At 53.4% G+C, this 17360-nt stretch overlaps 1 protein-coding gene across 1 annotated transcript in view; it reads right to left on the bottom strand.

Moving 5' to 3' along the window:
• SPEG (striated muscle enriched protein kinase) overlaps positions 1-9084 on the bottom strand; it is a 57390-nt gene extending 48306 nt beyond the window's left edge. The window contains 1 exon segment of the mRNA XM_036857230.1: positions 8448-9084. Coding sequence (XP_036713125.1) covers positions 8448-8826 — 379 coding nt within the window. The 5' untranslated portion in view covers positions 8827-9084.
• Positions 9085-17360: the final 8276 nt, after the last annotated feature.

Raw genomic sequence — 17360 nt, 5'->3', positions numbered from 1 at the left:
ATGATGTGACAGGTACCCTCTTCCCGATCCCTCTCTTCTACTGCTGAATGGTCCTCAGAAATGTGGTCAGGCTAGGAGCAAAGTTTCCTGGGCACATTTTTTAACTTCCCCAAATTCTATCAGGTTCTGTGCCTCAGTTTCTCCCCGGGTGCCATGACAAGCAGGAGCCGTGTACTGGTTATAGAAGCATGGCACTGAACTCATCCCCACAGGGCCCACATCTGGAGAACAGTAAGCCCAGGCCCATGATGGGGTGTACCAGCTAACCCCTCACCCCCATTGCTAGGTCCTCTCTCAGCTGCAAGGGGCCTTCTTGGGTGGATGGGTGAGTGTGGGCATGTGGGGGGGGTCCCGCATCTCATGGGCCATCTTCAAGGCCTGGGTGCCTCATGAAGGGACATGACCCAATTGGAGGAGTGCTCATGGGTTACAGCAGGCAGCTCATGGTCCACGCACCATGGGTGAGTCGGCCAAAGGCCCGGCGGGAGTGGCCGGTTTTCTGAAAGAGAAAAGCCAGAATGAGTTGTTGAGGGGAAGGCTTGCTCCTGACCTCCCTATACCTCTCGTCCAAACCTCTATATCAAACAGAAAGTCATTCCAGGGGCCAATGTGGGTGGGGAAAGTGGAAGAGACCCCGGGCAGCTAGTTTCCCCTGTAGGGAATGTCTCCACTCTTCCTTGCCTGTCAGCCCTCCCAGCTGGAGCTCCAGCATGCCTCTGGGGAGGAGCGGGGAGGAAGGAGAGAGGACTAAGGGCCACAGGCTGGAAAGAGGACTGGGGACCTGAGCGACACCCCCCAGAGACAGAGGCTGACTGATGTGAAGGAAGAGACTGGGGGTGGGGGGGCGGAGGACATGCTTGGATGACTGGGAGATGGAGGGACCAGGACACAGATTCCTGCTGGGGGAAGGACAGACACCTGGGATAGGTGTCAAGAGGGCAGGGAGGGTGATGAAAGGGCAGAGGGCAAGATCCCCCAAAGGGCCGGAGCCTCACGAAAGCAGGAAGGAGGCCCGGGTCCGCGGAGGACGGGGCAGGGCTTGGGGAATGCACTGAGCTCAGCGCAGATCCCTGCGCGGTGCTTTCAGGAGCACCGGAAGATGGAAGGCTCCGGAGTGGGGGGCTGGGGAGAGCCAGGCGGGGGCCAGGGGTTGGACAGAGACGAGAGGTGGCACAGAAGCCCGTGGGCGCTCCACGCCGAGGGCTGCTGCGGGGGCCTCTCCGGTGGTCGCGGGGATCGCGGGCGCTGGAGGGGTCTGCGCTTGGGCGAGGGGAGGGGCCTGACGCAGGCTGGGGAGCCCCCCGGAGCGCGCCCGGCCCGCGGCCTCGGAGACCGGGGTTGGGCAGGCGCGGCTCCGGCGCCCCCTCCCCGGGCCCGGCCGCGGCGACCCGCCCTCCCTCCGGGGCGCCCAGCCCTTCCTGCCCCCTCCCTGCGCCGCCCGCCCCCAGAGCCCTCACCTGGAAACGCTTCTTCACCCACAGCTTCTTCATGGCGGGGGAGGGGGCCGGGCCGGCGGCCGGGCGAGGAGGGGACGGGCGGGGGCGGGGCGGAGTCGGAGGCGGGGCCGGGGGCGAGGCGGGGAGCGGGCGGGGGCCGGCGCCGGTGGCGGAAGGAGCCTTGGGGCCGCGGGAGCCCAGGCGGGGGGAAGGCGGCAGCGGCGGCGGCGGCGGCGGCGGCGGCCGGAGCCGGCCCTTCCCCCGCCAGCCCGCACCCCCCCCACCGGACGCCCCTTCCCTCGCCTGCTCCCCTGCGTCCCCTGGGGCGACGATCACCTGCCTCGCGGCCCCCTCGCCCCGCATCGGCACTTGGGGAAACTGAGGCACAGAAAGGGGTGCAGTGGGCCCTAGGAGAGTTCGGGCCACTCTCTCATTGGCCGCCCAACGCGGCGTCCACGCCACCCCCACCCGCCTCCAGCGGGGCTGCTCCGGAAGGTCAGCCGCATCCCCACTGGCTCACTCCACAAACATGCGCACGCGTCCGCCTTGCTAGGCAGTACCCAACACGCCGCAGGGCAGTGGCGCCGGGCGGGGGCGCTCAGATCATACACAGGGCAAGGATCCTCGTAGTGACATATACCCAGAATGCGAATCCCCCCAGGCTGCTTAGAAAAGCCAGAGAGGGCCCTCGAGTTCAGTGATGATATGTACTTTGTGCATCGTGGCGCACGCGCGCGCGCACACACACACACACACACACACACATACACACACACGAGCTAAGGTGCCCAGAGATGCTCCTATTATTCACACATATAACCCACCTTCTCATTCACAGGTGAGCACACTCACCAAATTTTCTTTGTCCTCCTCTCATTTGGTACCATGCATATTTTGCCTACACAAAACTACCCGCCCCAACAATCATTATAACTAAGTTTCTTAAGCATTTATTAAATGCCAGGCACTTTATAAACGTTACCTTATTGACAACAACACGGTGAGCTTGCAACCCTTATGAACATGTAACTGACTCCATTTAATTGATAAGTGACTAAGGCTCAGAGAAGTCCTATCACTTAGCCAAAGCCACACAGGTTCTGTGCCTCCACGTGTCCCCAGATCCAAATTCCCACCCCAGCCTGCACAAGTAGTGCCAATCTGGTTTCTGAGATGTGACTACTAAGTCATTATCATTAATGCTGACAGCATGCTTAGTATGTACCGAGCAATGTCCTAGGCACTTGATATAAATAAACTCATTTAATCTGTGCACGGAGGCACAGAGAAGTTACTTGCCCAAGGTCACAGAGCTGGTAATTGGGAGACCAGAATTCTAACCCAGGCACTGTGACTGAGTTACTGACCACTGTGCCATAAAGCCTCATGTGCTGATTGGTCAGTGGGACGCCTAACTTTTTTTCTTTAAAGCATGGGTCCAAAATAAATACAGAGCCAACTGATGAGTTTTGTTCAGCCTGCCCAATATTTTGTGTGGCAAACACGCTCAAATTCAGCTGCTGACAACAGCAGCTCGCTCCTTTTCAGTTTCTACTTGGCTCCTGAAGTTATTTGAGTTTGTGGCCCTTTAAAGTTTTAGGTCATGCCTTGTACAATCTCAGTGCCTACAGGTGGTCCTGTTTCCCAGACCCCCAGAAGCAGAGGTTGCGCCTACAGACACACGCACAGGACGTGCAATGAGAGGGTACATGTGCATGTCCACATCAGTTCCAACCAGAGGACCCTGGACTCACACAGGCGCTTTCCCTGCCCACCCCCAAACACACCCACTCACAGATGGGAGAGCTGACTGAGGAGAGGGGGTAACTTGAGCCCCTGTTGCCCAGGAGAATCCGAGGGGCTGGCACATTCCGTAGCAAAAATAACCAATGGGCAGCAGGCCTGAGTGACGGGACAGCTGGGCCAAGGAGAGGCCCATGAGATTCTGGGTTCCTGCTCTGGGCCTGCACTGCTCACCCATATAGGCCAGCCTGGGGCATGCTCTCAGGGCCCCAGCTGGCCCCAGAATGTCCCATTTCCCTCCAAGGCTGGGCAGCTGGGCTCCCCCGCCATTTCCCCAAACCAGACTTCCAACTTCTGCCCCGCCAGCATTTCTCCTTAACCAGAGAAAACCCGTCATCATGCCGTGCCTCATCTCTCACACAGACCCTCCTCTGAGCCAGACCCCCACTCCCCTCTCTCTCCTGCCTTGCTTCAGTCTTCTCCCTTCCTTCCTCCTGCTTACCCTGCTCTGTATTTCTGACATACTATATCATTTTCACATATTTATTATGTTTATTGCATATAAGCTGTGTCCCCTCCCTAGAATGTCATCTCTAGGAGGACAAGAATTTTGGTCTTCCCCCTCCCCCACTTATAAATCTCAAGCACCTAGCACAGTGACTGGCACACGGTGGGCACTCAATACACATGGGAAGGGGCGACAGAGCTGCTGGTGGAGAGGATGGGGATGGGGGGATGGGGACTGTAAATCTTCCCAGAGCAGCTCATTCTCCAGCCTTCCTTCTCTGTTCTGACGCAGACCCTTTTCCAGAAACTGGAGAAGTGACAATCTTGCTTTCCACTGAGGATCTTCCTGGGAGGGCCTGCCTTAGCTTCAGGAAAGTGCTCCTGCACGGGCTTTGGCTGACTTCATGGGCTCTCTGTTCTTCCCTTTCTTCCCTCCCAGGGCTCCTCACTGCTCCCTCTCTGGCCCCTCCTCCTCTCCCTAATTAGGGCTTGGCATGAATGAAGGGGGCCACTCTAAATAACCATTCCCAACTCCATACTAGTTTCCTCCTGGCTTTTCATCCGGACATTCCACATCGTAGGTGAAAAAGATACTGCACAATCTACCCGCATGCAGTTCCTGGTGTATTCCCCACCTTTCCCTTGCTAACTGGCCTTCTCTCCTTCTCTCTAATCTCTCCTCTCCATGCCTTCAAGTCCCCTGCGTGGTTCACTACCATCTGTTGACCTTTGGTCCTTCTGATTGGCACCAGGGTCTCCCAGGCCCTGGCTATGAGACTTCCAACTGCCAAACACGGTGAGCATTGTCAGCTTGTGCCTTCCCTTGGCTGTGCTCTCTCCTCCTTACCCCCCATCCTTCAGTGCAGGCCTCCCGCTCCGGTCACACATGCCCCAAGCTTTAATGGTGGCGCTTGCTCTGGTTACTTGATTGGCACATGGCTCCTCAGCCCATGCAAGTGGGAGCCTGATGTTTTGAGAGAGAAGCATGCCTGCCTATCTTGGAGACTGAGGCAGAAGACGGCTTTGGGGATATCGACAGAAGGATGGTCAGGATGACAGATCCCTGCCTCAGTCTTCCCACACTTCTCTTTCTGAGGACAGGCACTGTGGACCTAGACCCAGAGACCCAGCTTTCAGATCTGGTCCTGCCACCTCACTAGCCATGTGACCTGGGGTAAATTCCCTCTTTGAACCCCAGTTTTCTTATACATATAATGGTCATAACAGTAACCTGGGGCTTAGAAGTTTAAATACCAAAATGAGATAGGGTGCTTTACACATGACATATTCTGCAAGTATCCTGCATCTCTGCCATCTTCACTATTTCTGGTCTTTCCTCATTTCTGCACCCCAAATCCCACCCTCCTGTTTCCCATCCTCCAAACTCTCCTGCCTGCAGCCCTCTTGTCTCCTCAAGGCCCCAGCCTCCCCAAGCCATGCCAATATCCCTCTATCCCTGAGCTAACATCTCAGGCTTCAGGAGTGCCAGGAACCTTAGCATCACCCCGTCTTGCCGAGCCAGACAGCAATCCCAGCCAGGATACTGTCTTCTTCCCTCTGTAGCCAGGTCCTGGCTGGACTTCCTCGAGAACCCTGAAGTCCTCCTGCTGTTGATCCCAACCAAGAAATTTTCCATGAGTAAGTCTGAGCAATGCTGAGCTGCCTGCCCAACTGACCTTGACCAGGACCTGTCACTAGGCAGGGACTGGTGGAGGGCGGGCAATAGGAAGAAGAGGAAGACAGACTCACCCAGTCAGTCCCCCAACATCACCAAAGCAAAGCCCCTCCCTTGCCAATCATGTTGGAGGGGCATAGTAGTTAAGCATGTGGTTCTTTGCAGTGGGACAGACCCAGGCTTCCATCCCTGCCTTGCCACCTCCTATCAGTACAACCAAGATGCTTCATTTAATCCCTCTGGGCCTCAGTTTCCCTAGGGTTGCTCTGGGACTTAAATGATATATCAAAGGATACAATAGCATATTGCCTACCACACAGCAGCATAGTAGCTATTCATATTATTACGAATTATCAATACTACTAAGAATTATTACCAGTTAATCATAATTATAAACCTGCTCTTGGGGCAAAGATTTTACCAGCATGAAAAAGTTCTCAAATGTGACTTGCTGCCGCCCAACCCTCTTCTTGTTTTAACATGACTGGCAAAAGGCCCCCAATCCAGTCCCCCAGCACCCAGGGTCTTTTCCTCACCTCAGCCTTTCAAACATGCTGTTCTGCCAGAGCAGCCTGGAGACCGTCCTCCCAGCCTCTGGCTAGGTATGCCCAGCCACAGCTCAGCTCTACCGACCATGCCACCCGGATTACAGAGGGTCTGGGGAGCTCTAGCATGATGTCACTCTCCCCACTTTGGGGGACAAGGACAGGTTAGGAGCCTCTCATCTTCAGAAAGGCCAGGGCTGGGCTACTACTCTCCATACAATGGACAGCTCCCCCTCCCTTTTCTCTCTCCTCCCTCCAGAACTTAAGAGGTAAAATGCCCCCAGAGCCCAAGCCAAAAGGACTGGGTTCTGAGTTCTGGGATGGACATAACTAGCTGTTTGTCTTTCAGCTAGTTAGCTAGTGATGGCCTCTCCCTCTGCTCTGGACCACAGTGTCCTCACCTGTAAAAGGCAGTCTTTGCACCTGCGGTTCTCTGTGGTCCTTTCTGACTCTAAACAAACGTTATGACACCAAGCTCCTTCTCAGCGCTTCCTCTCTCTGCCCAATATCTCTCTCCTCCAAGTTGTATTCTCATTAATCTATCTATTGTGCCTTTATTTATGTTCTATTTTCAGTCCCCTTTGCCCCTGAGGGCATCAGAGCAAAGACCCCCAAGGAGTCCAATCCTTCCCCAGCTCAGAGCTCTGCCAGGATGGGCCCCAGCCCCGGACCCCAGAAGGGTGCAAGGAAAGCCTTTACCTGGCCAAGTGCGAAGGCAGCCAAGAGAAGCCAGCCTTGGCCCTCTCTGTCATTGAAGAGGAAGGTGGGCAGGGCAGGGCTAGGGAGACAGTGGAGATGCTGACAGAGGGAGGTTGAGCCCCTGCTCCAGCTCCTGACACAGCTGCACCCTGCGGCCTTCTTTTCCCTCCAGCTGCTGAGTTCCTTCAGGATGCTAGAGCCCCCAAGTCCCACTGTAACCCGGGTGGCATGGTATGCCTCCCCCTCAGCCCCCAAGGATGTACCCTATATGACACTACCCAGCTGGAGTGAGAATTCCCTCTTGAAAATATCCAGGGCAGACTCAGTGACCCCGAGCTCTTTGCCATCTCCTCCAGCTGCAGCCTACTTCCTCAGAATTCTATTTCTTAAGACTCAGTCTGGGCTTCCCTGGTGGCGCAGTGGTTGAGAGTCTGCCTGCCAATGCAGGGGACACGGGTTCGAGCCCCGGTCTGGGAAGATCCCACATGCCGCGGAGCAACTGAGCCCGTGAGCCACAACTGCTGAGCCTGCGCGTCTGGAGCCTGTGCTCCGCAACAAGAGAGGCCGCGACAGTGAGAGGCCTGTGCACCGCGATGAAGAGTGGCCCCCGCTCGCCGCAACTGGAGAAAGCCCTCGCACAGAAACGAAGACCCAACACAGCCAAAAATAAATAAATAAATAAATTTAAATTAAAAAAAAAAAATTCACAGGGTTTCCTTCAAACTTTTCTCATCACAGCATGTGACCAACTGTACCATAAAGGGGTCTAGTGGGATGTGGATCATTACACGTACATAAACATACACACACACAAAACAGGGAGTGGACATGAAAAAAAAAAAAAAAAAAAGACTCAGTCTGCTGAGGCTATGTCTTCAGCCTAGAGAAGAACTGGCTTGGGGCTGAGGAAGTCAAAAAGGAAGCCCAAACACTGACCCAAGGAGATTCCGTCCTGGCCTGCACCCACATCAGCCCCAGCAGGACCCTGAGCACCAGGCCCAGTCTCATACCCCTCCCCTTCTGCCTTGGAATGCGGGGATCATCCACCCCTTCACCCACACAGGCAGGGGCCCCAACAGCGGCCTAAGCATCCCCCTTCCATGCCCTCTGAACTTCAGACAGACATGGCCCATGCACTTTCTATACCAACTCCACAAACCCCTCAACTGCTGGTACCACCAGACCCCCACACAGCCTGTACGTGCACACGCACATGCACACGGGCGTGCTTGCATGTGGATTTTCAAGCACTCACCTCCATACATGCCTAGGAGCCCCCAGCCCTAGCTCTACTCCCTGATGCTCTGCACCCTTTTTGTACGTGTCCACCCACTGGCCTCCTCCAACCGGCCTGGTGCTGACCACACCAACCTGCCCTAGCAATGGCCTGTGAGGAGTTCTGACCCATCCCCTCAACATCGCAGCAGACCAGGGGAGCTGGCCTCGTCCTTCAGACATGCACGCACCTGTAAGAGGCTGATTAGGAGTCTCCAGTCTAAATTATCAGAGCCGATGAAAACAATTTCCCCAGGAAGCCTCCCTCTACAGGGAAACTAGGAGGGTTCCCACTATGGAATTCCCAGAAACGCCTGGGTGGGGCTCAGGCTTTGCTTACCAAATGCTGACCCTTAACCTCTGACCTTCTGTGGGGAGCCTCTCTACCTTGACACCCCTTTCCCTGCACGTTCCTCTTGATGGGCACTCCTGGGTCAGCACAGCTGACAAGCCAGAAATGCGGGAAGAAGGCTGGATGAACAGGTACCTCCCCGGTGTGGCCCAGGTAACCCTTCTCTACCTGTGGGCACCCCTCCCTGCCAGGCTTGGCCCCCACCTCCCCATTACCTCCAACCGGCAGCACTGTGAGAACAGCCTCGCAGGAGGCCTGGCCCCGCTGGTTCTGCGCCCTGCAGCTGTACACGCCGGCATCCCGCGCCCCGCAGCTCCGCAGCCACAGGCAGCTGGGCTCAGGGGCCGGCGCGGGCAGGAGCTGCCCATCCCGGAACCAGCTGAGGCTGGGCTGGGGCGTCCCGCTCACCACCACCCGGAGCTGCACGTCGCTGCCCGCAGACACCGCCGCGTCCTTCAGGGGCCGCAGGAAGACGGGCGCCCCGGCCCCCGCCCCTCCGCCGGCCCCCACTTTGGCCCTCTTCGGGGGCACCCCGGGGCTGGGGGGTGCCCTCGTGCCCGCGTCCTCGCCTCGCGTGCCCCGGGCTTTCTGCATGGTCTCTGCGAGTTGGGCTGGGGGGACGCTGGAACCGGACGGCCACGGGGGCACCCGGGGGATTGTTGCCCTGGGAGATGAGTCCTGGGGGACCGGCGCCCTGCCTTCCTGCTGCCCGCCCGCCTTCGGCCTGTGCTACCCAGAAGGTCACCAGGGCGGCCGCGGTTGCGCCTCGGGGGCTATTTTTAGGCCCCCCGTCTCGGGTTGCCGAGGGAGCTGTGGAGGGAGGGGGCAGCAGAGGAGGGGACTTGGACTCCACTCTGCTCCTTCTCCCCCTCTAGGAGCCCCCATCGCCCGCCTTGGCTTAAGGGGGTCCCCGAGGACGTGTTCCAAGCCCCCTCCCCCGTGGTGTGCCCCACCCCCCAGCCACCCACTCATGGAGTCAGGTTACCCTTGGGCTCAATCCCATTTCCCTGCCTCCCTCCTCTCAGGCCCCTGATTCCCAGCCCCACGCGGCTGCGGGAGAGGGAGAGGAGGTCCTGGGTGAGACCTCTGAGAGGCAGATGGGCAGGCAGGCCCAAGTGGAGGTGAGCAGACCCTGGGGAAGAGGGACCAGTGGCCTCCCACAGCCTCCAGGACAGCCGTGGTGAACAGTAAGACCTGGAGCAGGAGTCAGGTGGACTGGCTCCCAGCTAGTTCTGCCCTTACTTACTGGGTGACATCAAACTTCTCTCAACCTCCAAGTCCTCATTTGTAAAAAATGAGTGGTTGTATAGAGTTGCAACAGGCAGAGAAGAGTGGGAAGGATGTTCCAGGCAGAGGGAAGAGCGTGACCAAAATCAGAGCGTGATGAATGTAGATGACGTGTGCTAAGGATCAGAGGAGTTTGGGGACTTCCCTGGCGGTCCAGTGGTTAGGACTCGGCGGTTTCATTTCCGAGGGCGCAGGGTTCGAACCCTAGTCGGGGGACTAAGATCCCGCAAGCCCCACGGCGAAGCCAAAAAAAGAATCAGAGGAGTTTGGAGGGATTGAACCGCAGTGGGGTGAGGTGAGTAGAGGTGAGAGGTGGGGTCTGACAAGAGGACATTTGCTTGCTAAGGTCTCTATCCTGATGGCTGATGGGGGACACTGCAGGGCGTTAAACAGTAGGAGAATGTGGTCAGAGGTGTGTTTTAGAAGGATCCCTCTAGCAGCCACAGTGTGGAGGGTGGATTCGAGATGGGAGATGTGGAAGGCAGTTAGACCCATGGTTCTCAAAATATGGCCTCTGTTAAAAATACAGATTTCCAGGCTCCACTCCCACAGGTGCAGGTTCAATGTGGGGCGCTGGGAGGGCTCAGGAACTGGTACATCAGTAGCCCAGTGACTCTGATGCATCTAAGAGTTGTACCTTGAGAAACATCAAGATAGGACATTACTGCTTTTAAAAGTCTAAGTGAGACTTTTGTGATGAGGCAGTCTGTATCTTGACTCTGGTGGTAGTCATATGAATCTACACATGCAATAAAATTGCACAGAACTAAATGCACGTGCGCACACACACACGCAAACACACACACACACACACACACACACTGAGTGCACAAATTGGTAAAACCTGAAGAAGGTGGGCTATATCAATGGCAGTTTCCTGGTTGTGAAAACAGATGGGGGAAACCACTGGGGGAAAACAGATGAATGATATACAGGATCTCTCTGTATTGGGTTTTTTAAAAAGTATTTTTTTATTTGGCTGCGCCGGGCCTTAGTTGCAGCATGTGGGATCTTTTAGTTGTAGCATACGAGCTCTTAGTTGCGTCATGTGGGATCTAGTTCCCTGACCAGGGATCAAACCTGGGCCCCCTGCATTGGGAGTGCGGAGCCTTAATCACTGGGCCACCAGGGAAGTCTCTCTGTATTGTTTCTAGTTCACATAACTGCATGTGAATCTACAATTATCACAAAAAGTTTAAAAAGATGTTTAGGTGAGAGACGCAGGCCTGACCTTGAGCCCTGAGGGATGAAGCCTGGGAAAGGCAGGGGGGAGCCAAAGGAGGAGCTGGGAGTCATTAGATGGAGAAAGGTACTCTTATTCACCCCCCATGCCCCCCACCCCGTCATTCTGGGAGGCCCAAGTCAAAGTGTGCTTGTGTCTGTGTGTGCGTGGAGAGGGCAGAGAAGAAACAATTTAAATTCTGAATTATGCCTACAGGGACCAAGAGCCTTGAGGAATAAAACCTTTGGTTTTAGTTTACATACATTAAAGCTTACTCTTTGCGATGTGCAGTTCTCCTGGTTTTGACACATGCAGACAGCTGTGCATCTGCTACCCCAGGACCGTACAGGACAGTCTCTTCACCCTAAAGATCGGCTGGAGCCTCCCCTTTGTAGTCAACCTCGCCCCCTCCCCAACCCAGGCAACCACTGATGCTGAATTGAATTCTTAAATGTAAATTGAATTCTAAAAAGTAAAAATGTGGGGGAAGACATTGTAAGCAGATGGAACACCAAGACCAAAGGATTTGGGACTTCCCTGTGGCGCAGTGGTTGAGAATCTGCCTGCCAAAGCAGGGGACACGGGTTCGAGCCCTGGTCTGGGAAGATCCCACATGCCACGGAGCGACTAGGCCCGTGTGCCACAATTACTGAGCCTGCGCGTCTGGAGCCTGTGCTCCGCAACAAGAGAGGCCGCGATGATGAGAGGCCCGCGCACCGCGATGAAGAGTGGCCCCCACTTGCCACAACTAGAGAAAGCCCTCGCACAGAAACGAAGACCCAACACAGCCATAAATAAATTAATTAATTAAAAAAAAAAAGACCAAAGGATTCAAGACTGTTTTTAAAAACCAATAATCCAAAACTTCCTACCACTGTGCCTCAACAATTTGCATGGAAAACGGTAGGTGGTCTGCAAATAAATGTTGGCTGGTTGGCTGGTTGGTTGAATAAATGAACTGTATGGTCTTGATCAAGTCACCTAACATCTCTAAGCCTCAGCTTCCTCATCTATAAATTGGGGGTAGCCCAACTCAGGGTTTACTCATTCATTCAACAAATATTTTTGAGTTCCTACTGTGTGCCTGGCGCTGTGCTAGCCACTAGGGAAATAGCAGCAAACAAAACAGATGAGGGTTCCTGCCTCCATGCTGCTTATATTCGAGGAAGGAGACAACTATAAAGAAATAAAGAAATGATAGAGATCATTAGAAGAAGATGAGTATTGTGGGAAAATGGAGCAGGATAAGGAAGATGGGAGTGTAGTGGGGGCTTGCACTTTCAAACAGGGTGATGGTGGGAATTGGCCTCGCTAGGAGCAGTTGAGACAATCTTGAAGGAGTAGGGAGGCAAACGGGGTAGAAGTCTGGGCAGGACTGCTTCAGACAGAGGTGGGATATGCCTTGTGGGCTCCAGAAGAGCCAAGAGGCCAGCAGGGCTGGAGGGAGTGAGGGGGGAGACTGGAGGGACAAGAGGTTGGACAAGCAGCAGGGGCCAGGTAACCTAGAATCTTGTAGGCCATGGCTTTTTTTTTTTTTTAATAAATTTATTTATTTATTTATTTATTTATTTATGGCTGCATTGGGTCTTCGTTGCTGCACGCGGGCTTTCTTTTTAGTTGCAACGAGCAGGGGCTACTCTTCCTTGCGGTGCACAGGCCTCTCATTAAGGTGGCTTCTCGTGGCACACGGGCTTCAGTAGTTGTGGCTCGCGGGCTCACTAGTTGTGGCTCACGGGCTTAGTTGCTCTACAGCATGTGGGATCTTCCCAGAGTAGGGCTCGAACCCATGTCCCCTGCATTGGCAGGCAGAGTCTTAACCACTGTGCCACCAGGGAAGCCTGGCCATGGCTTTTTTATTCCTAGTGAAAACAGAAGTCATCTCAGAGGATTTTGTGAGCCAAGGAATTACATGATCTGACGTAGGTTGTTGTGATGGCTTTAAATTAGTATATTAAATATTAAAATGAATATTAACTATTTAAAAGGGCCTGGCACAGAGCCTGGAACATGGATTGTGCCTCTTCGGTTTGAATGTCCATTATGGGGGCATTCACTGAAGTGTGGGCAGGAGTGTGTGGGCCTGGGTAGGGAGGGTACAGGCCCTTGCAAGTCGCGGACGCCCTCTCCTGGAGGAGCCTGCACTAGCTGTGACACTGGAAGCCCTCAGGCCCTAACCAGGGCCCTCACCCAGAGCAGCTGGCTGCAAGGCGCTCATCTGTCCCTCAGAATGGCCCCACAGTGCCCTGCGGCCTGGCACCGGGCTGGTGTGTACTGCCAGTCTGCCCTGCCTTGCAGTCACAAGCCTGTGGTGTCATGGAAAGAAATCTGCGCTCTGGAGGCCAGGGAGCAGGGGCCCCGGTACTCCTCTGCCATTGATACGCTGTGTGACCTTGACAGCTCACTCCACCTCTCTGGGCCATGGGGAGTTTCCTCCAAGTCATAATGATGCACCATGTGCTTGGCACATGGTAAAAGCTCACTGTTTGTTGAATCAGTGAATGAAGTGGGGACCATCAGCCTTTCTGATAAATATTTAATTTAGAGAAAAGTAAATAAAAGGGCCCAGTGGGTATTCACTCAACAAGTATTTAATTTTTTTTATTTTATTTATTTATTTATTTTTAAGGCTGTGTTGGATCTTCGTTTCTGTGCGAGGGCTTTCTCTAGTTGCGGCAAGTGGGGTCCACTCTTCATCGCGGTGCGTGGGCCTCACGTTATCGCGGCCTCTCTTGTTGCGGAGCACAGGCTCCAGACGCGCAGGCTCAGTAATTGTGGCTCACGGGCCCAGTTGCTCCGCGGCATGTGGGATCTTCCCAGACCAAGGCTCGAACCCGTGTCCCCTGCATTGGCAGGCAGATTCTCAACCACTGCGCTACCAGGGAAGCCCCTCAACAAGTATTTAAATATTTGATGGGCACCTTCTGTGGACCAAGCCCTTTTCTGGGCACCAGGAATGTAGTAGTGAATAAAATGAATGAAAACCTTGCCCTTGGGTAGCTGACATTTTAGGTGTCGAATTAAAGGTTTATGATATATTTGCATATGTGTCCTGGTCAGGCTTGTGGTCAGAGGAGGAATGAGGGAGGCGGTGAATGGGTGGAATGATTTGTCTCCACGGAGAGGGGTGGCAGGGTAGCCAGAGTGGACAGACAGGGTAGGAAAGTACCCACTGAGACCTCAGTTCTTGGCTTAGGGACCTATTTGCCTCCACAATCCTTCCCACTCCACCTCCTCAAGTGGGGCCTGATTTGGTCTGGAACTGGTCCCACCGGTCCAGTGCGAAGCTGGTTAGCCCTCTCTGAGCCCTCTCATTTCCCAGTATTTAGAGTCTTTTTTTTTTTTTTTTTTTTTTTATCTCTGAGTAGGGTGATTTTGGTTTTCTTTTAATAAATTTTGTATTTCCTAGATTTTCTAAGAACAGTTTGCAATATTCTGATTACAGATTTAAAAATAATCATGCTGATATTGCATTTTTATTTGCTTTTCTCATGGAGTTTCACATTTTTTTAACAACACAAGTAACAACTGGGTTCTGTTCCATAAGAACTGTATTAAGTATTTGACTCTGAGCTGCTAGAGGGCAGGGTGTATTTTATTTAGCTTAACTTTCCTCCACAGTACTTTAGAAAACAGTCTATATGCTCAAAAAATACTGAATCAGGGCTTCCCTGGTGGCGCAGTGGTTGAGAGTCTGCCTGCCAATGCAGGGGACATGGGTTCGAGCCCTGGTCTGGGAAGATCCCACATGCCACGGAGCAACTGGGCCCGTGAGCCACAATTACTGAGCCTGCGCGTCTGGAGCCTGTGCTCCGCAACAAGAGAGGCCGCGATAGTGAGAGGCCCGCGCACCGTGATGAAGAGTGGTCCCCGCTTGCCACAACTAGAGAAAGCCCTCGCACAGAAACGAAGACCCAACACAGCCATAAATAAATAAATAATTAAATAATTAAAAAAAAAAATACTGAATCAAACACATATTAAGACCTCATCTGTTACCTTCTATTTATACGGTTGTACTCTACAATTAAACAAACATCATGCAGCATTAAACCTTTTGTTGCTTGTATTCAAAAGTAAAAATAAAATACTTCCAACTGCACAATTTATGGTTTAGTCACACACCCCACTGTCTTCTGGTTAGACTCAGGAGGGCAGAAGGTCCAGAGGTGCTGTGGGTAAGGTACAGAGGAGCAGAAAACAGGACCGAGGGCTCAACCCCCCTCATATGCTCTCACTAGAGCACCACTACTTTGACCTTCTAACTCCCTTCCTCCTCCCCCATGACTCATGGCTGAAGGAGGTAAAACCCAGCAATGCCAAGGGTGAATTAACACCTGGTGGTTGCAGAGTCTTGAAGAAGATGCCAGTGTCCCAAGGAGCAGGGAGAGGTTTTGCCATGGAGGTGATGGCGTGTATGTGTGGGCGCGGGGTGAGGGCACACTGAAGGTCTGGGTGTATGTGTATGACCACATGAGACCCAGATCTTTTTTGGTATATTTTTGTCCATTCTCTGGGTACCCCACATCCATCTCCTCTGCCCTAGATTCCTGGGTCACTGCTCAGCTCCTAAGGAGAAAGACAAAGCAGAGGGCTTAGAATCTCCAGAATCTCCAGTCCCAGCAAGGCTCTGCTCAGAGAATGCTTTCCCCTGGGCCTCCCCTCTTCTCTGAGGACAGGTGGATAGCCGTCACAGGGGCAGATGTGTGCCGAGAAGGAAGGACTTTCTGACCTTCAGAGCTGTCCCAGCTAGAAGGGGCTACCGAGGAGGCACTGTGTTCTCGGACCCAGAGACATTCAAGCAGAGCCTGAGGACTGCTCATCAAGGTGTGGGACAAGGCCGGGGAGGGGATTTCCACATTGTGGAGGTCATTGCTTGGGGGACTCTGAGGTCTGGATCTGAGAGTCTAGAAGTCCTACACTCCCTCCTTCTTAGTGATCAGTCTGCACATAAGCTTTTTTTTTTTTTTTTTTGGATTTAATTTTATTTATTTTTGGCTGCGTTGGGTCTTCGTTGCTGCGCGCGGGCTTTCTCTAGATGTGGTGAGCCGGGGCTACTCTTCTTTGTGGTGCGCGGGCTTCTCCTTGCGGTGGCTTCTCTTGTTGCAGAGCACAGGCTTTAGGCACACGGGCTTCAGTAGTTGTGGCTCACGGGCTTAGTTGCTCTGTGGCATGTGGGATCTTTCCGGACCAGGGATCGAACCGGTGTCCTCTGCATTGGCAGGCAGATTCTTATCCACTGCGCCACCAGCAAAGTCCCTGCACCTAAGCCTTTTATGGGAAGGTAGGGATGACTCTAAGACCTTCTCTGACCTCTGTGTCCCTTTATCCTTTGTGGGGTAGGTGAGCGCATGGAACTCATTCAGGGGAAAGAAGAAAGAGGCGAGAGGCTCCGGAGATTACTCACAGATACACACACACCACCACTTATCCACTCGCGTCCACCTCACCCAGGTGTTTCTCTCACAGAGAGACTAGCTCTGATTCCAGCGCCCCCAACAAGCTCGAGGTTAAGAAGCCCCTCACCCATCCCTCCTCCTTGATCCCAATGTGAAGACACAGAAAACGCTACTTCTAATTTCATTTGGGGTTCCATCACCAGTTGATTGGGGGCATTCTGGGGCCTGCAGGGTTCACTCCGTTGGAGAATTTGGGGGAAAGAAAGGGACATTAGTCACCAGTGGCAGAGGGTGTGGACATGGGGTGTAGCCCCAGATGCTCCCAGGGCAAGGTGAAGGATAGCATACATCGAAGAAGGGGTCCTTCCTGGAGGGAGGGACCACACAAGCTAGAGGGGGAGCCTGGCAACTCGTGAGCCAAGGCCACATCCAAGGAGGGGGAGAAAGTGACACCAGAAAGGCTTTGGAAGCTTCTGGAAAAAGCCAGTTAGGAATGGCACACTAGGGACTTTAACAGTAAAACCGCATTAGAGTTGTTTCACCTACAGACTGTCCGAATTTATCATGTTTGTGATCTCTACCCTCTCCCCACCTCTGAAGTGTAATCCCTTAAATCTGAGGAGTGGCTGGAAGGCTGAGACCTATGTGGATCCATCAAGCTTCCTAAATCTCTGATCCACCTGGAATTTATTTTTTGGAAGGAGTGAAAAGACAGCCAGCTTTCACTCCTGCTCTTGCCCATGGCTACCCAAATGCCCCCACGCCCTATATTGAGTAATTAAGGTTTCCCCACAGAAACCTTTAACGTACCTGTGTTAATGTTTCATTCCATGATTTCCTTTTTTTTTAAATATGTCCTACCTTCCCCTCCCATCTTCCCAAATTCTCCCTAAATTTCCCTTTGGTATTTTAATTGAGATTGTATTGCACTGAAATTATAAATTAACATAGGATGACTTGACATCACATCTTTAGAGTACTGAGTTTTCTTCTCCAAGAACAAGATAGAGCTTTCTATTTTTCTTAACATTGTTATTTTTCCTGAATCTGGCTTTGAGCTTAAAAGATGCAGGTTTAGTGGAAAGAAAGTGTAAGCTTCTTTAGGGAAGGGACTGAGGGAGCCCTACTTCAGAGCCAGTCTGTGGGGTCAGTCCTGGAACTGGGGCCTAACGAGAGGTATCTGTGATTCCCCAACCAAAGCCCCCTGCCCAGCCCCCTCCCCC

The sequence above is a fragment of the Balaenoptera musculus genome, chromosome 7 (assembly GCF_009873245.2).
Source record: "Balaenoptera musculus isolate JJ_BM4_2016_0621 chromosome 7, mBalMus1.pri.v3, whole genome shotgun sequence".
Classification (NCBI taxonomy): domain Eukaryota; kingdom Metazoa; phylum Chordata; class Mammalia; order Artiodactyla; family Balaenopteridae; genus Balaenoptera; species Balaenoptera musculus.
This window is presented reverse-complemented; position numbering and strand designations above follow the sequence as displayed.